Raw genomic sequence first — 21,839 nt, 5'->3', positions numbered from 1 at the left:
AATTAAATGGTTTTCCATATCTGCTTATTATATCCTCCTAGGTAATCTAAGAAATCTAATCCTCTATTAATCTTCTTCCTTTACAATACGAAGAACAAAAATAATAATTTCGTCCCGAGTCTGGATTCTGGAAAGACCTTTTTCCATACGAAGGAGGCCAACTAACTGGGTAAAATGAAGATCTCTAACATGAAGGTGCATGAAATGCTGCAGAATGTGAGCCTACCCACAAAAACCAGGTGGTAGAAGTGCAAATACAAACCATAAAGAGGGAGGAATGAAAGCAACCAGCGGGCTGACGCAGGAATACCTACAGCAGCGCAGGAAACTGGAACCAGACCCCAGCACAGAGAGACAAAAAAGGAACCCAGCAGAAAAGCCATTCCACTTTGCTGGCTGAAGCGAGCCCGTCGGCATCTGCTCCAAATCAGGACAGTATTAACTGGGTCAGTCCACCAGATGCCAATGTCAGTATCTTCCAAGATACATCATTTTTGTGGTTAGTTTCAGAAAGAAGTTTGCTTTAAAAAAAAAAAAAAAAACAAACAAAACAAAACAAAACAACAAAAAAACCCACCACTAAACCCAACCCTTCATTCTGGGTAACAGGGTACAAAGTGACAGCAGAAGTGAGGAGCCCCAGAGAGGCAGCAGGTGTCTCGCACCTACCAGCTGCAGTGGGACAGCACCAGCGCCCCGAGGGCCCACGCGCCGACTTGTTCCCAGCAGGAACAGTCGTTCTTGAAAACACAACTACGGAAACAAGAGAATGCCAGAATGGCGATTAAGATTTCTGACTTTGGGGTGCTTACTCCAGCCCCTCATACTTGGTGCCAAATTAGCCAGAAAAAAAGATCTGGAAGGCCAAAAAACCATGCATAATTCCTTAACGATTCAACCGCTAGAAACATTTGCCTGCCAAACAGAATCCTCAAATTTGCTCCAACTTGTGCAAGGCATTAATTCAGGTTTGGTGTTTGCAAGGGCTGTAAAAGATACTTTTTCACACACCTACTCCAAAAAGTTGTGGAATCTTAGAAATGAGCATGCCAACCCAAGACAGTTAGCAGTTCTTGCGATAAGGAGAGCTATCATAATGCATTATGTAAAATAAAAACAATGCCATATTTCCGCGAACGTACTGAGACAATTGTGAATCAGTGTAAGAATTTTTTTTTCCCATCAGTTTGAGACAGTTATTTCTCTCAGAAGACAGAAATAAAACCAAGTGACTTCACATTACAGAGCTCGTCACTCAAAGACAAGAATGTGTTTATACTTACACCAATCGTTAAAGAAATGTTTTCCCGACAAAAAATGGCATTGAAGTTTTCAGATGAGCTATTCTGGGAGGTTTGGGGATGATTTTTTATGCATGATGCAACTTTTGTAAGTCCTAGAAGTTTGGAATGGTTTTTATTTTAGTGCTTATAATTATACTAGTGCCTGCCTGCAACCACATACTTGAGTATCACAAATACCAAGCAGATACAGAAAAAGCAGCACTGATAGGATTCTGGTAGGATTCAGGAGGAAAAAAATGCAAAATGAAACCTACCTTTCTGCTGCCAGTACTAATATTTGCCTTTGTTCGTCCAGAATTTAAGTAACAAACCTGTACATACAACCCTGCAAACCAAGTCCATTGTAGGAGACTACATGGAGAGGAACCACTTCGGGGCTTTAACGACATGCTGAGAATTTGCACTGCCGGGATGCAAGAGCAACCTCATACAAGCAACATACAGAGAACGTTCACCAAAGATATTACAGACAGGTCCCTCAGATTAGCAACTGCAGTACAGAAAAGAAATGCATTTTGCTTAGAAAGAACAGACAGACTTCATGTAGGTTCTTTATTAAAAAAAAAAACTAATCAGAAAATATCGAGCAGAATGTAGGTAGAAATGTCTTTTATAAAAGTCATTCTCCAAAGTACATATGCTGCAAGAGCCCTGGCCAATCCTCTCTCACAAGGCAAAGTTCATTCACAGGATTTAAATCACAACTGCCAGTTCTGCCTCATGAAACGAGCTTCTCTGAAGCCTGAATCGAGAGTGTGTGACATAAGCTTAGTGTCATGTCATTTACTACAATAACTTATTTTCAGAAATTATTAACCTGGAGGTGGCTTCTCCCCCAGCATTATACATCTGGGCATCTCCATAATCTGAGGAAAATTGAGAATGAGGAAAAAGTAGTAAGATAAAAATAACCTGAAATATGCATTTGCAAAAAAAGTTATTAAGTTATGGGAAAAATAGGCAGTAGCTATATGAGCAAGCAAGGCGCTATTTTTTTTTTGCCCCCTTTTTTTGCCCCCCCAGATTCAGCTTTCTCAGTAGAATGGCAGTTTAGTCCTCCCTAAAGAAAGTTCCATGGAAAAAGGAGTTAAATAACTCACAGGAACTCACAATTCCCACTCCAGCCTACCTCCTTTGAAATATACATTCTTCCTCATATTTATTTATGCCTACTGCCCTCAATCATCCAGTCTCTAAAATGCTTCTCCATCAAGCTTCTGGCTCTCCAGTCACCAACATTTACAGTGGGGATGATTTTCTGTGGCTTCAACCATTGAACAAAACGCTTCATTTCCAGGTAACTGCTGTGTTCACTGTAAGGAATCCCTGAAACAAAACAAATCACAGCGATCTGTCAGTCTACTTAGCTCCTTGCCAAAATACTTCTGCAAGCCTTCCAGCTAAGAAATTCTTTAGATAATACTTTTTTGTAAATTCATATTGGAGGTCTAAAGTTTATAGCTAAGGTAAAAAGAAAACCCAGATTTTCCTTCTGGTAAAATTATCTTGCATTAAGTTATCAAGTCATTCACCAGCGCAAACTGAGCAACGTCAAGCATTTGGTTAAATGAATGTTAAAGTTTTATGAGATTCAATTCCACCCACCAACAAGAACTGAGAGGAAAAGGAAGACACACTGTCTCTCAAATGAGTGGAGTATGGAATGAAATCTGGGCACTGGAACTGCATGGCCACCAGCATCAGTCGAGCTAAGATTTTACCCCTGAAGCCTCTACATACATCAGGTAAAAGCCTTTATTTGCAAGAGGAGGACAGGAGCAAAATAAAGGTGAAAATCTGCATTTACAGTGTTCTCAATTACTTAGTTTGCAGATCTCTCCTGGAGAGATCCATCTGTTCAGTTCATCAACAAGTTATCAGAAAAAGTATTGGTTACAATGAACAGTAGCAGTTTCCAGAATAAAAATATGAAAAGCATCCACACAAAATTAAATGCACTGAATCTTTATCACTCTTATACCATATATGGTGATCTTTCCTCTTGTCTGAGGTTTGATATCCAGCAGAGAAAGGCATGAATCAGAGTAGGTCCACCCAGTAGGTTTGAAAGCCAGAACTTGATCAAAATTCTCAGAAAACTTATTCAAGTGATCTTGCAAGCCCTGTGAAAAGAATACAGCGTATACTTAATCCCATTAAATAGATCATTAGTCTAAAGGTTGGAGATTTCACAATGGAGAAACTTTGTACTAAATTTTTTTTTCATGTTTTGATATGAACTTTTTTTTATTTTAAATACCATCTGCCTTGAAATTATTAATGGTAAATACTTATATTTGCAAAGCACCTTGTATCTTAGGATCTCAATTGCTTCATCTGAATAAGCGCATACTAACAGCTACGCATTACAGATCAGAACACACAGACAACATAATCACACCTTACAGATTTTGCTCCCCAAATCATTAATTTCCTCCTCTCAGCTGGAGGTCAGCACTCTTGCAGCTGAGTGGTGATAAAAGATAGTGAAAACCCGCTTCAGTGCAAAATCACCTGCTTAATTTAAAGTGCCACTAACATCTGCTTATGCCCAGAAGCGCGCAGAGTTGCTACCCAAAAAAAATTGCAGCAAGCCAGCACATGAGTTGAGTGTTGCTCTGAGCACTAAACCACATTTTACCACATCTCCATTCACAATAGGAAGGAAACTACCTCTCATCTCTTCACTCTAAAAAAAAAATAAAAATTAACTTGAAAAAGTTTCCACGGTGGCTAAGTTAGCCTTCGATGTTGTTTAAGCTAGAATCGGGAAAAGGATGAGAGGGAAGTACAAGGAATGTAAAACCCTATTCCTGGATAAAGTGAAGTCAGTATTATTTCAAATCAAAAACAGAAAGTCAATTTCACGGGCCTCTCAAAGGCACATTCTCCATTTGAAAGCCCTACAAGATTACAGAACTCAAAATCCTAAACTTTATGTCAGCAGCAGGAAGAGGAATACAAAATAAAGAATGATTAAAAAAGGTGGGGAGAAGAGGATAGATCAGCTATGATAGAACACGAACTACTTGAAATACTTTAAAATTATTAAGGAGGGAACGGAAAGCTGCCTGTGACACTGACACTTTTAATAGCACCTTTAGTACAATGTCCAGCAGCAACATACAGAATCCATCAAACTAGGCACACAAAAGAACAACCGCAAAACCCTACCACAACACACGTTTCATTCAGCAACAGGAATTATGGCTAGCTGCCACGACTCTTAATACACTGCAAATGTTCAGTCCTCACTAGATTAAAGATGTAACTGTAGCAGTCTAATTCTCCTTCACACTTCATTTTAGGAAGATTACCACATTTTAAGGTAACAATTCACATATTTGCTCCCCTTGCTTTAATGAAATCTAAATACAGTACTTCAAATACAATGATTATTATATTAATCACTGCTAACCTGCTTTCAAATTTCGTTATAAATCAAGTGTGCAACATTGACTCGCATTAAGGATGCGATTTCAATCTCAACAAAAAATTATCTGTGCGTTTCAATCAGAGGCACTTTTGAAAATCTCACCTCAAGGCCCGTACAAGACATTACTGAGCTAAGCAACATAAAAGAGGTGCACAGACCTGAATACCCCCGGTCTCTGCAGATCTTGCGCTGCATATTCAAATGGCAGAAACCTCAATTTTTGACTGTTATAAAAATGTGTTTGTTGCAAAGAACCATACATGTATTTTAGAAAAGATAGCCTCTTTCCACAAAACAAACTGCAACAGTGTTTATTTATAACAAGTTCACTTGCTATATTTTTTTTGCTTTAGCCAACACTGTGCTAAACCTTCATCCTTCTAAAATAGAAAATACATTTCATTGCTAAATCAACCTCCTCCAATCACCATGACAGCCTGTTATCTACATTGTCGCTAACGTCAGCAGTACATGCAAATGGATTCCATAAGGTATGAGAAGACTCAAACATGATTAAATATTTAATTTACAATCAGCCCTAACACCACTGAAACTCATTTGGTGTATTCACGAGCAGCTATCCATCAGTACACAACGCAACCCCTGTATTTTACTCACTAAAACCAAGTCTTGCAGTGAAATACCGCATCTGTAACAAGTACACTTGCAATATGGCAGCAATTCATGTTTTATTTATATATATAATTTAATTTTAAATTCACACATATAAAAAAATAATTTTAATTTTTTTTTAAATATATAAATGTTATCTATTAAGACTATCAAGAACATTAATCTAGAGCACATAACCTCACTTTTGACCCAGGTAGCACCTGAAGAAAGCTTGATACAAACTCCTAATAAACAATCTCCTCAAGAAAGACAGAGCCACAACTAGAAAAAAACCAAACAAATAAACAAAAAGAACCCCACCCAATCCAACAGTAATACAGCACTATAAAAAGCTTATTCCTCTGTCACTGCATTTTTGCTGCCTCCAATCCCCTATGGCTTGTTCTTTCTAGTTTTACCCTTCAGACTTCATACATCTTAGCCAAATACTCATTTCAAATAGTGGTTTCTTTTCAAGGGGGCAGTCATAAGGCCTGGATAAAATACATTAACTCTGATGATATCTGGCCAGGTATTCGATACTATGGATGGGACTGCTTCCATCCTAGCTACAGATCAAGACTATATGAATTTATAAAGCAGAAAATACATGCTTTCTTCTCAAATTTGAACTTGTTTCTTCAACAGATTTTTGTGACAGTGATGCAACTCCTGTGTAGAGAGAAAAACGCCCAGAATCCAATATTGAAATATATGTTTGAAGACAAAAAGTGATGGAAACATTCAAGCCAGGTAGCGCAGTCTCCCTCACTATGGCTGTACAGAAACGCGCACATCTTGACACAGACAGCTCAAGCAGAAAAGGGAAACGCACCATATATTATTGTCACCAAGTCTTTGGCCAAGTGAAAATCTAGGGTATAGCACATATTCAGAGAATGGCTTGGGCTGCAACGGACCTCAAAGATCACCTAGTTCCAAGTCCCCTGCCCTGGGCAGGGACACCTCCCACTAGACCAGGCTGCTCAAAGCCCCATCCAGCCCGGCCTTGAACACTTCCAGGGATGGGGCATCCACAACTTCTCTGGGCAACCTGTTCCAGTGTCTCACCACCCTCACAGTAAAGAATTTCTTCCTAACATCCAATCTAAATTTCCCCTCTTTCTGTTTAAAACCATTACCACTTGTCCTATTGCTGTGCTCCTTCATAAAGAGCCCTTCCCCGTTTCTCCTGTAGGTCCCCTTTAAATACTGAAAGACTGCTATAAGGTCTTCCCAGAGCCTTCTCTTCTCCAGGTTGAGGAGCCTGTCTTCATAGGAGAGGTGCTCCAGCCCACTGATCATCCTCATGGCCCTCCTCTGGACCTGTTCCAACAGGTCCATGTCCTTCTTATGTTGGAGACTCCAGAGTTGGATGCAGTACTCCAGGTGGCGTCTCATGAGAGTAGAGGGGCAGAATCACCTCCCTCAACCTGCTGGCCACCAGCAGCATTCTGAGGATGCTCTGGGTTTACAAAAATCATCTTTTCAACCTGTCAAAAAAACATTCACTGATTCACCTGCTCTTTATAGTTAATTTAACACAATTATGGTCACTATTCATTTTTGTGTGCTTCAGTTCCAGCTAGAAGGTATGAACATTAGTCTTTAAACTCTGGTAACTAGGGGAAAGACAGAGAGAGGTTTCTGTACCTTTCTAAGCACCTATAGTTTTTAGGTGAACGACAGTCTCTGCTGAATCAATACAGTGTTTATAAATCATACTTTAACAGCTAAGCCACCCCTTCACAAATAATAAAACAGCTGACTCCAAAATGAAAATATAAGCTTGATACTACTCATGAAAATCAACATGGAGAAAAGCATATTTCAGACAGCCCCCAAACTGCAATGAAAACAGCTGGACAATGCCATCAAAAGGAAAAAATATTCACAACACAGATACCGCAAAAATACTTCTAAAATTCCTGACTATGCATTCAAAAAACCACGAGTTTTATTAAAAAAAAATAAAATAACATTTTCCAGCAATCTGGAGACTCAATGATCGAAGGGAAAAAAAAAGCCCCTGATCACAGCAGAAAGCCTGTGAACAAGGAATCATATGCAGGAGCATCTCAAGACGATGAACTCGTTTCCTTTCTACTTGGGGTAGAAAGGAAAGCTGCAGGCATCCAGATTTAGACTTGGGAGCAGTCCGCTATGGAAACACAGAAGCTTTCCTTGGGCAAGTACAGTTTTATCAACAGTTACCACAAACTAGGCTTCAGTTGTGGTAAGCACATGTAGCTTATGCAGCTCTTTTTTGTTCTTTATCTAGAAAGAGACCAGAGTTTTTCAATAATAAGAGGCAGAAGAATCGTGCTACAGTTCTTAAAACTAACAAGCCTGAGGCACAGACAGGTTTGTTTTTTTTCTATCAGTAAAGAGCAGAAAAGGCAAAAAAAGGGTATAAAACTGGGGGTCCCAGGATATACTATAACATACCATCAGGGTTTGGCTATTTGCATTCCACTAAAAAGGCAACTCATGGACAAGCTCACAGATGTACTCAGTTTACTAAATAAGGACTGAATCTGAGCTTTTGTCTGAGAATACTCCCATAAGGATTTCATGGATTTGTAGGTTCACAGCTGAATCTACATGAACAGGAAATTAGCCTAAATTAAGAAGCAGGATCGTGGATTTTAGTGGGGCTAGGGATCAAATAAAACAGAAGAGGTAGGAGAGACACAGAGGATAATGAAGACATTGGCATTCAGTGATGAGGATAACTAAACAATTCTGGCTTTCCCAGTAATGAGCCAGTAATTCAGGACAAAACCTGTATAATCCAGCAGAAGACAAAAACATGCAACTGGAGTGATGACATGAACATTTACACGGTTTATAAAAACAGGATGATATCATTCATCATTCTTTAACTAGAACGAGATTGCAAGTGAATTTATTCTTAAAAATATTGTCTTTTCTGAGGTCATGTTTATTGATTCTGCTGGAATAGAAATAACATAAATGGTCATATGAACTCATCTTTAAGCATTTAACATTCTCCCCATTTTACTGATATTACATTCCACCTGTGCACTCATCTAGCTACTGGCCTCATCAGATGTTTAGCAATCTGGAAGTCTACCTAGCATGCCTAACGTAGACGGACACAACATTGGTAATGACATCACGAGACCACATTCCAACAACTTCACACATGAAGTCAAAGCCCCAGTACAGAGGGACACGACTGTTACACCGTGACTCTTGTCCACTAAATCACTGTGCTTTTAATCTTTCCTGCCCTTTCCAGGGTCCAGGCATCACTTCTGGCACGCTGCAGATTTGTCTAGAAACTTCTGTTCTCAGAGATGAGACCCTGCACATGATACGACTGCTTCTCTCTCAGAAGTAAGGCTGTCTAGACATCCTTGTAGTATAATCACATCCTCTGCCTGAAAGTCCAGCTACATGAGCACACCATACACGCTGTGACACAACACCCAAATCACATAACAACCCAAAAATCTGCAGAAGAAACTAAAATATATTACTGCTTAAGACAACACAACACATTAAAAATAAAACCATACACATTTCCATTACTCATTTTGTGCCCCACCATGGAAAAGATTATACGACAACAGTAAAACATTAAGATATTAAGTTCTATCTCCTGCAGCTTCCATCCAAATCGTATAGCCTCTTTTTCTCCTTTTTAGGTCAACTCTGACCTTGACTGGTCCTGCAGCTAAATACCATCTTGCTCTGAAGGATTTGCTTGAGATGGCACAGCAGGCCTGAAGCAAAGCAGGAAAATGAATCCAAGTCCATAAGGCGTAAGCGACCACTGTTTTTCTCTTTCTTCCAGGTTACCTTTAATCTAAAGCCTGCAGCTTTGACTTAATTCCGTTGTGTATTTTGTACTCTATTTAGAAAAAACTTCCCCCCCCCGCCCCGGGAATTAGTCACCTTTCCTAACTAAGAAATTCCCACACAAACTCTCAACAACAAAAACCCACTGTCTCAAATCATGACTGAAATGTGCATTTGAAGTCGACTTAAATGAAACAATCTTAGAAATAAACCGTATTACTTGCTTTAGCTACAAGTATTGGAGAAGACTGCATGGAAAAACCAAAGCATGTGTACATATGAGGTGTCCTTCAATTCACTCAATGTGTGTATTTGTTTATGTGTGAGTTTTCATTGCTTTTCAAGTATCCTTATCTCCATGTAAATTTTCAGCATAGAAGGAGAGAAAATATTCTTTTAAAAGATGAAAGTATGGTGATAAACACATGGAACCAAGAGGAACAAGGAGAACCCTATTCCTTTTGTATCAAACACCAGACTGGAAGTTGGCCATGTTCACAGACTGCCTCAGAACAGAAAGACTTGCAGGCAGAAAAGCCTTTGTCTTTTCCTACATCACCCCAGGTAAAAGACAGGCTCAAAAGAGGGACTCCATGTCACAATATATTAAATTGCTAATAGGACAGATCCGGCAGTCATTACATAAATCCACTTCAAAAAGGCCCACTGAGAGCAAGCCTTTGAACAAACCTCATCTTATCTTGTACAAGCACCGCATTGAAGTGAAATTACACTTTCTGTGTATCATGTTTGCAGACAGATATTGATGTTTAATTGCATTTCATTTTCAACGTATTGCTACATGTCAAAACTTTACTAAATAAATGTGATCTGACACGAGGTTAAAAAGCACCAAACACAACACTGGTTGGGAGGAGCCAACAGTAAGATTAGCCAGCAGGTTAATCAACAGAGTATATTTGCTGAACTTACCTTAAAATTAATTTGCATCATGGGAAGAACATGAAGCAAAGTACCATGCCAGTCCACACTGATGAGGGAATTAACAGTTGCTGACTCCAAGCACTGCAGTGTTTTGTACTTATCACGGGACATACTTGCTTTTGAGCCCAGAACTTCAGCAATTGCTTCAGGATTAATTGGGAAGAAATCAGATAAAGAAAGTTACAAGAGTTCACTTTTTGCTTGTTTTGGAGATATTCCCAATTATTGCACTGGATCATTTTTACTATTGAAAAAAACCACAACATATTCAATAGGTGTTTCTAAAATGAAGGAGAGAAACCTGTAACGGCTGTTAAAAAACTCTGACTCCTATGAATAAGCACCAGAATTGTGTATGACAATTGGAAAGAGAAGGAGAATAGAAGTATATTGATAAGTTCTAAGTCATATTTCTTTGGTAGAATGTTACCAAGGTGAACTGGTAGTTATTTCAAAGAAGCCATAAACACGTGCAGTTTTTGGAATACGCGACAAACAGCCCACGTTAAAGACAGACTAAATTCCAGTGAAAGTAAATCTTGTACTGATGACTTTAAATATACTCAAAAGCACAAATTGTACACAGCTGCCTGCACTAGAGCATACATTTGAGCAATTGTGTTGGTTCCTAATGCTGTAACTGCGTGAAGCATAGCACACAAGATTTTCATTAAGTCAGAAAAGATGTGGTTTAGTCTGGGGAATGCTTTGTTAAAATTGATTTCATTAAAACTAATTACTATAAATATTTAGGAAAATACATAATATAAGCCTGGAAGAAAAAACTGTTCGCAAAACAGAAGTTTAAGAATAATTACATCCCTTTGTTGTTTCTTGACAACATGAGATTATTAACACCAAAAATGTCATAAAGACCTCCTTATGTTTTTTTTAATTGCCATTAGCAATTTTCTCACCACAATCAATTAAATAGGTTCATTCATTTAGTATCCAAATTGGCCTTCTGTGTATTTGAGGGGTTTGTAAACATGGCAGAAAAATATTTCTTTCATAAAGTTAAAATTTATTAGTTAGAAAACTAAAAAACTAGCAGTAGGATTATTAAATATATTTCTTTGCACAATATCTGATCATCAAGACGAAGTGACCCTTTACACGTTCAAGAAAATGGTCTTTTAACACTGACTTAGATAGTTACTTACTTATTTGATCCAATACACTTCTTTTACATACCTAAGAAAACTTTTTCTTTTCCAATGGAATAGGTGCCACAGACAACTAGAGTACGTGGGTTTAAAGTCACTGTCTCAAAGGCAGTATTGACAGCAAACTGGATAACCTCTTGTTGAGAAGGAAAAGTGTATTCAGGACTACAGTACCTGGGGCATAGAAACAAGACACATCACTTCGTTACACAAGATAGAAGACATCTGAATTTGTCAAGAAGGCCATCAAAACTGCATGCATACAATAACAAAGTAATGAAAAAGATGTTATTCTTTGATATCATTTCAGTCTACTTGAAATCTATTCATTAGAAACCACTGAGGTGCCCAGATGAAATTGTTGCAATAAAATTTACATTGACTACATTAGACTTTTCTCTACAACTATTCACTTGTCTGACACTGACACTCAATTCTGCAGTTTTTTTTTCTCTATAAATACCAAGCGCTCTTTCAAGCTAGATATTTGTATCACATACTAATTACATCCTTATGTCTATTTTTTGTCATGCATACAAACCATAACATAAGGCATTATTCATTCGCAGAAACATATGGAACAGAAATAAAAGACTACAGCTGGGCATTAGTCATCATACACAGAAAAACAATTTTATCTACATGAGTCAGAGAAAGGTCTAATGAAAACCTGGCCAACTGATTTAACCATTTGGCATTCTTTCACTCTTAGAATTCCCCCGCACCCTGTTTCATAACAGAGTTGAATCCACATAAGACCAGTGTTCCACAAACCCTTCGTTTTAGAGCTGAACACAATGTATGAATTTTGACACCCAGAATTTAATACCACTTATAAATGATAAGGCCATCTCAGCAAATACTTCCGCATCTTTTCCACCATCCACTTTTATTTTCTCTCACATAACAGCATAACAGATGAACAAGTTAGACATACATGGACTTTCAATGAACATCTGATTTTATATAACAAGTTTAACAAGTGTTAAAACAGTATTGTCATTTCTACTTACATTTATTTGATTCATATAAAGTCTTACTAAAGTGAAGAGGGCTATATTTAAAAAAATATTACAAACAACTTACGTGGTATCAAGGTAAAGGGTATGGACTTGTTGACCAATCAAAGCAGGGTAACGCTCCATAGAAGGATCTGCCCTGAAGTCTCCTGTGTGCAGAATAACAGTTCCACTCGGCAAATAGAAAAGGATCATTGTTGCACCTGGACAACTAAACAAACAAAAATCCCATACAAATTATGTTAGATCTCTATACTGATAAACTACCCTTCAGCAGCAGAAAGGTGTGCAGAACACCTTTTTAAATCACAGCTGCCGTGCAGCTTAATTTAGCTAGAAATTCACGATTTCTAAAGAAATTCTAAAGCTAACCTTATGGCCATAGACAATCTAGACTTGAGTTCTCAGCTGATATGGAGGAAAGAAAAAAACCCACACCAACAGTAAAGTAATCAAGCATTAACTGTCTTTTGGGGATGCTCTGTCATCTTCTAGGTATGACAAAGATGCTGACTCAGTTGCAATCTCTGATGTTCTACTACTTGATTTAATGGGGAAACAGCACACCAAAGAGAAGCAGCACTCTTATTTAGGAGAAACAGAACTGTATCATATCTTCATTTCCTGCAGGACTTACTGAAGCATTTCCTTTTAAATTTTATTTGCAGATTTTAAACGTTATCCTCCATCCAGAATTCCCTGGTTATAAACACAATTCTCTTATTGGCCACAGCAAATCCATTGCACCTTCTGCAGTTCCTTGCCAAAGCTGTCTGAAGGGCAAGTGGTCAGACTGGAAAACCAGAGTGGGACTATTTCGGACATGAATCATCTGTAAAGGGTAAATGAAATCTCAAAAAAGGGAAAAACTGGCATGAATCAGAGCTAAAAATGACAGAATTGGTGAACTCTCCAAAAAGTTGAACTTTGTACCTAAGGTTTAGATGCCTTTTAAATTGAAGCAGGGGATCAGAGAGACAAACGCGAAAAATGAGAAGTGGCCAAATTACATAAGCAACAAGGCTTCCTTCATTCCCAGAAAGGGTTCTCAAAGGACTTCATGGAATCTTATCTCTCCAACTATAAACAAATCCTAAGATAAGTAATATTCAAACCAGCTGTGACACAGTGCTGCATTTCAATACATACTTCAGGGAAAGGACTCTTCCTCTAGCCCATAGCCAAATAAGGTACCAACAGGCAGAACAGCACGAGCACAGGACTGGAAGTCAGTATTACTTAACTTTAAATCCAGCACAACCACACAGTGCCAGTGTAACGCTGACCAAAGGTCTCACCCTTTATCACTGAATCCAGTAGAAGTCTTGTTGCACATTTCAAAATGCTTTTCTTTAAAGTTTAGTTTTCAAAATGTTGGCTAGGTTTTGTCTCTCCTGGGATCCAAAGGACTACATTTTTCTTTAGCTGAAGATTTCATTATCTTCAGTTGAAGCTACAGAAGCCTAACATACTTGATAATCAAGTCTAGGGTGTTTCCAACTAGACACCAAAAGCTAAAGCGTCCAGACAACTAGAAAAATCATTCAACCTCTCAACAAGGTTAAAAATGATGGAACTATGTGTGGCTAACACTATGTACTCATTGCAACAACAAAAAGTTAAGCTGAAGTTATCAAAAAAGCATAAGTTTCATTTTCAAAAATAACTCGCCTATTTCAAAAACTAACTACTTGCTCCTACATGCCTAATTCACTTCTGAAGTGAAAATGTGTGTTACTAAGCCAACTCAGGAATGTGAAGTACTATTTTTTCAGATCCACTGAAACCTAAAAATCATGAAAACATAAACTGTATCTGTACACCTATTTATCTTTAATATTCTATACATACAAATATTCCACAACAATTGCAGTGATACATACTGATTGGCATCGAGCAACACCACTTTGATCCCATTCACTATACATTCCGTGTCCATCGGCAGTACATGGATGTACTGCTCTTTGACTCGAAGTTTGCTCTTCACCAGGTTGCCAGTTATCTGTAACAGGGAAAGCGTTTAATATGGAATAGGAACAAAATCTAAAAAGAGCCTTTGTTTATTTTAGAAACAAAGGCTCTCAAAGCCAGACTGTCTGGCATAGGGAGAAACTATGAGATCCTGGGTATAATCAAGCCTTTCAGTAGCATTTCGCCTCTCAAAAAACAAACTGGAAGAAAAGCTGTTTTAAAAAAAGCAAACTTTCAAAAGCCTGTCAACAGGTTATGGATTGGAATCAGAGAGTAGTCAAACAAGATGGAATAAGATCTGTTACAGACTTCCAAGTCAAGAAGAGGAGCTGGGTAAAGCCTTCTTTAAACAACGAAAGAACTCTGCAGGTCACAGGCCCTGGATCTTATCACGGAGGACTGCAGTCACCCCAACACCTGCTGTAAGAGCAACAGGGGACACAAGCACTTCAGGAGGCTTCCAGTGTAAATCAGAAATAGTTTTTTGATGCAGGTTCTGGATGGGATGTTTAGGCAAGGTGCCCTAACATTTTATGAGTAAAGAAGGGTTGGTTGGACATATGGGAGTCTTGGCCATTCAACAGCCCGAAGGACATACTGGACCATGCTGAAACTGCATGTGGAGAAGAGACGGCTTAAGTGGAATCTAATTTCAGACTTCCATCACTTGAATAGAGTTATAGAGAAGATGGAGCCAGATTTTTCTCCATGATGTAAACAAAAAGAACAAGCTAGTCTCAGGTTGCAGAAAGGGACGTTTCAATTGTACGTTAGGAAAAAATTTCAGAGCGGGTAAGCATTACAACAGGTTGCGAGGAGACATAGTAGAATCTGTCCTGTTTTCAAAATTTGACCGACAACAGTCTCTGTAGTCTGATCTAACTCTGAAGTTAGACGCACATTGCACAGGAGGTCGGACTATATGACCTCTAGAGATCCTTTTAAACCTGAATTTTTTCATGGTATCTAGACAGGGAAGTTTCACTAATCTTTCATCAGTCAAATCAGGGTAAGAATTTCTTACAAGGGAAACACAGATTCCCCCATACATATCCACTGTGCCTAACTGACTGAACAATGGAACCTCTGATCTTCTATTTACTTTCATCAGTACAGAAGTGATTATAGTTGCATATGGATTTGATAATATCTAGTAAACTTGGAAAGCCTTACCTTATTGCAGTAAATTGGAAACATAAAGTTTTTTGTTAGCCCACAATAGTGATCAGAGTGAAAATGAGTAAGGAAATAAGCTGTGCAGCCTTCAATTTCTCCATACTGGAAGGCATCAACTGTAAAACCAGTTCCTACAATAAAAAAGGAAGAGAAGACAGTCAGTAAACATGCATAGTTCAGAAACAGTTTTTGATTAGATGTTCCTTTTATTCTTTTTTCTTTCTTCCAAATTAAAAGACAATGCAGTTATACTGCGTACAGCTGAAGGAGCCATTTAAAGATGAGCATGGTTTGTGCATGAGTCAGTCACAAAAAGGATTTTCACTTATTAAAATAAAAATTTAACAAAGTGTCCACACACAAATACTTCCACAGGCCTCCCAATTATCTGTTGCTCAGATGCCATCCTATACAGATGGCAATTGGTTAAGCAAATAAAACACTTTTATCTGTATTCAGTTGAAAGTTCACATGGATTAAGATCTAATACCAACACCTTAACACAAAATAAAACAGGTAACTATGGTTTAACAAAACACATTTTGTGATCAAACTGCAATTTTTATATTATTCTACATTTAACATTCCTCTTAAAACTTGCTACCATATAATTATGAAGCAAGCAATCTGGGATCTTTGAATGTAACTGCTGAGATGAAACGTGACAGATTTGCCATTGTATGCTTTCAGTGAGTGTTTGTATAAAGATGATGCATAAAGACAGCTGTACAGAAGACATGCCTTTTCTCTGCAAATGTAATTTTTTTTTTTAAATGCAAACATAATGACAAATGGTCCTTTCAAACTGGGTTATACTTTCTTAAAACCACCAAATAGCACATAGAACTAATTCATCTGATAGCACGCAAATATTTTTCATTTTGCGTTACGCAAATTTTCCAGATCTAAGATAACTAGAAATAGTTCTACTTGAGGCTAGAACTTCAAGTATTTTCAACTCAAAAAAAAACCCATAGCAGCCTGCTAATTAAAAAAAAAAAAAAAAAAAAAAATCACAAACCAAAATAACCCCCAGGTATTTGACAGGTACCAGACTCAAAAGTTCAGGGAGGCCACGGGGATAAACGCATATCATTAGCGACATAGCAAATACAGTCAAATATTCTTCAAATGTAGTAACAGAATTAAGAATAAAGATAATATATAATAACAAAGCAACTTTAAAATTGCATTGTAGGCATAAGAGTCTGCTCTTCAAATGTATTATATATGGAAAATTCTCTAAGCCCGTGGAACCCATGATACTGGTACAATGCCACAAAGACTCACAGGTCAGTCTTCAAGCAGGAGCTTGGCACTTCAGATCACTAATATATTTTTATTTGGCTTTCTCAAAGATCTACCTAACACTAAGACAGTCGTTTAGTGGTAAACAGAACTGTGAGGATTTCAGGCTTAAGCCACCAATCCATCACCCTGTACTTTATGTAATTGCTTGAAGACATTCTGGGAAATTCTTGGCTGTTTCCTTGGCTAAATTCTTCTGCTTGGTTTTCATTTCCTTGGCTAAATTCTTCTGCTTGGTTTTCATTTTTTTTGTTTTCACAGTTGTAGTACTTCATATTTCTAATACTTGTGAATTTCAAATGCAAAATTAAATTCAATTTTTTTAACTTAGTGTAAGGAAATAATTGCTATTGACAGCCCTATTTTAAGGCACAACTGAAGCAATGTAAAAGATTAAATTCAGGAATTAGGAATGAATATTAACAAGGGATGTATTCAAAATCATTTAAGAAAGTATACCCATCTTTCGATACTGCTAATGTTTTTTACTCTGTCAAAAACATGCAAAAGTCAATCCTTGAAATAGTTGTCCTGAGATAACTATTTCACTGTCCTTCACTGATGAAGCCATTGCTGACTCTAGTTCTGCAATCACCTTCTCCTGGAGATCTGCACCTACACAAGATTTTATCAACTTAGATGGAGAAAAGAAAATTCATTATGAGCTGCCATCTAAATGGTTAAGAAAAGTGAAGAATACTAACGCCTAAAATTAAGAAAAAAAAAATAAATACAACACTCAAGCCAAAATTAGTTAACCTCTACAAAAAGCAAGAGTTATTTCTCACCTGGTATTTTCTTGTAGAAAGGGCAGTGTTTTTTTCCTGTACCTTCCCCTGTAGTAGATAATTCTTTGAATTTTTTTCTCCACCTTCGTTGGCCACCAGAACTCACATCTGCAAAGGCTCCATTTTTACTTGAACTTTCTGTAACTGCTTCTACATCTTCCACAGACCCTTCAGCTTTCCTTTTTTGCCGCCTGGGCCTCTTTCCATCAGGAGTTACTGAACTTGATATCTGCTTTCCCTCACTCAAATGAGTCTCTCCTTTGCTTTCCTCTTTTACTTTGGGTTTTAACCCAAAGAAAACACCAATGTCCATTTGTTTGAGTTCTTTGGCAGAACTGGATTTCGTACTCATACTTGCTAAAGAAAGAGATGACACTGTTTTAGAAATGGGGCTGGGAAAGCAAACAGCAGCTGTACTAAGATTTCCTTCTTTTTCCACTACTGACTGCAAACTCTCCCAGCAAGACGTTTTTTCAATTGCATTGGCAGTCATCTTATCCGTATTAGTCAAAATGTTACTTGGGTCCCTCAAAACATCCCTTTTCTGTGTCAGAAGAGACCCGGTACCTTCTCTGACTAGCAGCGATGACGTCTCAGTAAAATTAATGTATGCAGAATCCAAAGCACAAGCACCAGTATCTTCTGACTCTGTGTTACAAGCTTTAGGAGCACAGGAAATCAATTCTGGCTGCTTAGCTTCCTCACAATTAAATGGAAAAGAGGATCCACTGGTTAGCACCTCTTGATGATGCTGATTATCTACACATGCTGAATTACAGAACTTGTTGTTCATGTGACTCTGAGAAACAGTTCTTACACTATGATCTAGATGGTTCAATGTATTTACTTCCTCACAGTGGGTTTTCTTAATGATGAAATTTCCCATTTTGGTATGCTCATACTGAGGCTTCTGCTGTAAGAAAAGTCCATCCAATGTTTTAAACACCACAGAATTAGATTCTTCATCTTCACAGTTCTGGACTTTGAATAATTTATTTTGTGATATTTTTACTTTGTTCTCCTCTTCCTCAGTTTCTTCTTCACTTTCCTCAAAAGTACTCAGTGGAGAATAAGAAATTTCACAGTCACTGAAGTCAGCTTTTGACTGTAGTAGACTTGGCTGACTTGCATCTTTCTGACTACACAGATCTTCTCCTGTTCTACTTTCTTCAGAGGATGCAAAGTCATAAAATTCAAATTTACAACTATTATCTGTGGTTTGTGTAAGCTGACATGTCTTTTCAGGCTTTTGAACATCTGCAAAAGAGGATGTACTTTCACTAACTATATTTAGAGACTTCATTTGCGGTAAACTCTGTACCATCAATATACAGTCATCATTTGGGACATTTTTTACATTATTAGATGGTTTCTCATTCTGAGAAGTTTCCTCTACATGACGCGGGGAACAGCTGGGCTTTGCAGCAGTACAATACGTCATCTTCCTCTCCAAAGTGTTTGTTGAAGAGTTTACAAGATAATCTCCTGCCCTGCTTGCTGCAAGTAGAAAATGGCTATAGCGCTTGTAGTGGGATGGAATGGTGGAAGTGCACAGTAAACCATCGGGACACTCTATGAAAACAGTTAAACATGGAAATAATGTTAATATAGTTGGTATAATTATTAAAATAAAAATCACACGACACACAATTTAAAAGCTTTTTCTTATAAGTACAACCATTGGAGGACAGAAGGCACACGTAAAAAGTAATTTTCAAGCTGCCAAGACCTCCTGCCGTGAGCTGGCTAGAAATGAGAACACTTCCAACCAAAAACCAAACCGCTGCGGCTAATACAGCTCTATGCTTGAATTAATACAGCCCTCTAACAACAAGAGTACTTAACCTTGTTTCAATATTGTGCTAATGTAATCGTATGGCTTCTAGTTATAATCGTCTCACATGCAAGCAATGAACTCAGAGCAGTAGCACCAGAAAAGGCCAGTAGACATGTTTCAAAACAAACAAAATCTCGGTTCTGAATCAACCTGAAATTCCGTTTCAAGTTGCCTGCTGGGTTACAGATTAAATTTAAAAAAAGAAAAAAAAAAGAAAAAAAAAAAGAGTAATGTATTTACTTATGTGAAAAAAAGTGTTCAGGATTCAGATGCCAGCAAAAAAGCTGGGGCTGTTCCTAAGCCTTTTTTGTTGAGAGTTTGCTAGCCTAACTTTTGAGGATTTTAATGCAAAAATCAATCAGAAGGATTTTTCATCTGTTAATTATGATGGAGATAGAAGAGATGGAAACGAGATGTTAACACATCTGTCTTAGTAAATTTCAAGGAAAGTTACAAAGATATAAAAAGAAAAGTGACTGTGTTACCTAACATCCTTGACTCAAGTTTTCTGAGTGTATGCTTTCTGTTTTTCAAGTTATGAGGTATATTAAGAACATAAGTTGGATACCTGGATCTGTTCAGACATGGTATTTCCCCACATGAAACTGGCAATTGCAATGAGTCAGTTTTATTCCTCTCGTACAGAACTCAAACAAACTGTGTTGTATTATGAAACAGGAATGTTCACGTATAATTCTGTATAAAATTTCTAAAGCATACTGGATCAGGAGCTAAAATTACAAATAAATTAGCCTAACAAACTGATTTCAGCTTCCATCTGTCCATAGACAACTGGACAAGTCACACAGCAACATGGATACCGGATAATAAAATTTATACCTAAGGAGAAGGTAATTCAGTGTCAGAAGTAGTAGCCTCTTAATTGGAATTTTTTTTGCTGACACTGACTTAGTAATTTAAACAAGTTCCATTATTTTAAAATGGTAAATATGCATCATCAATTTCTTCAATAAACTACTAAAACTGGAGCTTGATAAACAACTATGAATCTTTATCACTACTCTACAAACTTTTGAGATTAGATTCTCGTATGAGATTTTCACATCAGATTTCCATGTTCTTCACAAAAACCCAAAAATCTCATACGAAAATGATATTGATAAATTATCAGTAATACCATTCTAAAAACCATACCAACTACCATCTCAGATTTTGAACTAAATATGAAACCCAAGGTTTACAGCAACATAGTGGAGCTTTTAACTTTTCTCTGAAGGCTTTTTTCATACTTTATTCATACCTTTTTCAATGGATCCTGGAGTATCCAAGCATTCAGCAACGTGCCATCGAGGTGTCTGGACCAACAGCAAAGCGAAAGGCATCTGGCAGCTCGGACAGTATCCATCATGAACGGGCTTTGCACTTTGTGAGCTCTGTTCCGTCACGCTACTCACACTTTCCTGGGAGTGCACACTACTGTCGTCTTTACTTTGATCTGCATCCTGGTTTGGCCTTGAGCTCTGCTCAGTTTTCTGAGGCGTATCAATTTTTTCTACATTTTTTTTTTTATTTCTCTTTCTCTTTTTTTTTGGCCTGCCCTTGTCATCACTTACTTTCTGTGCAGGTGTAGAGATGCTCTCTGAATTACTCTGATGCTTTTGCTTCCTAATGGATTTGTATTCCCAAATGTCCTCTTCCAATAAAGCATCTTCAGACATGGCAACACATTAAATATTCTCTTTGCTTTTAAGCAACAGTTCACAAATGTATCTTTCCTTCCGCTAATATGTTTTCTCTTCCCTCCTCCCTTCACTATCTGAAGAAAAACACCTGAACTCCATTTTAAAAAACCAACATTGGGCCATAAATCAAACCACAGTCCGTGATGGGACAGAAGCATGGTGGATCCTATCCTAAAAAATAATTTAACGAGCGTCTCTCTGAATATTTGTAGCTACTCCTGTTACACAAATCCCGAGTCTGTGGGACACGGAAAGACCAGCAGAGCGAGCCATGTCCCTCAGCCACCCCCCCTCCTCAGCGTCCAGCCTGCCCTCGCAGGGTGAAGCCCAGCGAGCCCCGCTCCCCTGCCTGCCACCTCGCTGTCCCGACGCGGGAAGATTTTAAAACAAAACGACGAAGAGTTCAGCTGCCGGGAGTCACCACACGGCGAAGGCCGACACCGGCGCGGCGCTGCCGGGAGGGGCCGCGCTCCCCGCCGGGGACACCGCGGGCGGCTGCCTGTCCCCGGCCTGCCTCCCGCCGCCACCGAGGGCGGCTGTCCGTCCACGGCCTGCCCGCGGCCTCCCTCTCTCCCGCCGCTGCCGAGGGTGGCGGGCCGGCGCCTCCTCGAACCGCAGCCTCTCCTCAGCCGTTCCCCGCCGCGGTAACGCATTCGCTTCCGCAGTTTCGCCACCGCGACTCTGGCTCAACTTTCTGCTTCTCTCATAGCATCAAAAAAAACCCCAAGAAACCCCAACAACAAAAA

General features: G+C 38.4%; 1 protein-coding gene across 3 annotated transcripts; it reads right to left on the bottom strand.

The window, feature by feature from the left end:
• Positions 1-1,451: 1,451 nt before the first annotated feature.
• On the bottom strand, positions 1,452-21,747 carry DCLRE1A (DNA cross-link repair 1A). 3 transcript variants are annotated; one of them, XM_063337668.1, is made up of 9 exons: positions 20,652-21,387; positions 17,554-19,125; positions 15,455-15,588; positions 14,194-14,312; positions 12,378-12,521; positions 11,320-11,465; positions 10,114-10,268; positions 3,286-3,427; positions 1,452-2,630 (listed from the first exon to the last, which is right to left on the bottom strand). In XM_063337668.1, exons 1-9 carry the CDS (start codon positions 21,067-21,069, stop codon positions 2,464-2,466), a joined length of 2,997 nt encoding a protein of 998 aa, XP_063193738.1. In that variant the 5' UTR covers positions 21,070-21,387; the 3' UTR covers positions 1,452-2,463. The 3 variants fall into 3 exon arrangements, with proteins under 3 accessions (XP_063193738.1, XP_063193740.1, XP_063193741.1); XM_063337670.1 differs by lacking the exons at positions 1,452-2,630; positions 3,286-3,427 and adding an exon at positions 3,452-3,993 and having other exon boundaries at positions 20,652-21,747; XM_063337671.1 differs by lacking the exons at positions 1,452-2,630; positions 3,286-3,427 and adding an exon at positions 6,480-6,845 and having other exon boundaries at positions 20,652-21,747.
• Positions 21,748-21,839: the final 92 nt, after the last annotated feature.

This window comes from Chroicocephalus ridibundus, chromosome 6 (assembly GCF_963924245.1).
Source record: "Chroicocephalus ridibundus chromosome 6, bChrRid1.1, whole genome shotgun sequence".
NCBI classification, from domain to species: Eukaryota; Metazoa; Chordata; class Aves; order Charadriiformes; family Laridae; genus Chroicocephalus; species Chroicocephalus ridibundus.
The sequence above is the reverse complement of the archived record's forward strand: the minus strand, read 5'-3'. Positions and strand labels throughout refer to the sequence as shown.

Excerpts from the sequence above, each read along its gene's own strand:
- DCLRE1A (XM_063337668.1), bottom strand. The coding sequence starts at position 21,069 with ATGTCTGAAGATGCTTTATTGGAAGAGGACATTTGGGAATACAAATCC. Across the intron at positions 14,313-15,454 it reads TTCCAATTTACTGCAATAAG|ATAACTGGCAACCTGGTGAA; the intron begins GTAAGGCTTTCC and ends TCCCTGTTACAG. Across the intron at positions 12,522-14,193 it reads GTGTTGCTCGATGCCAATCA|TTGTCCAGGTGCAACAATGA; the intron begins GTATGTATCACT and ends TTGTTTGTTTAG.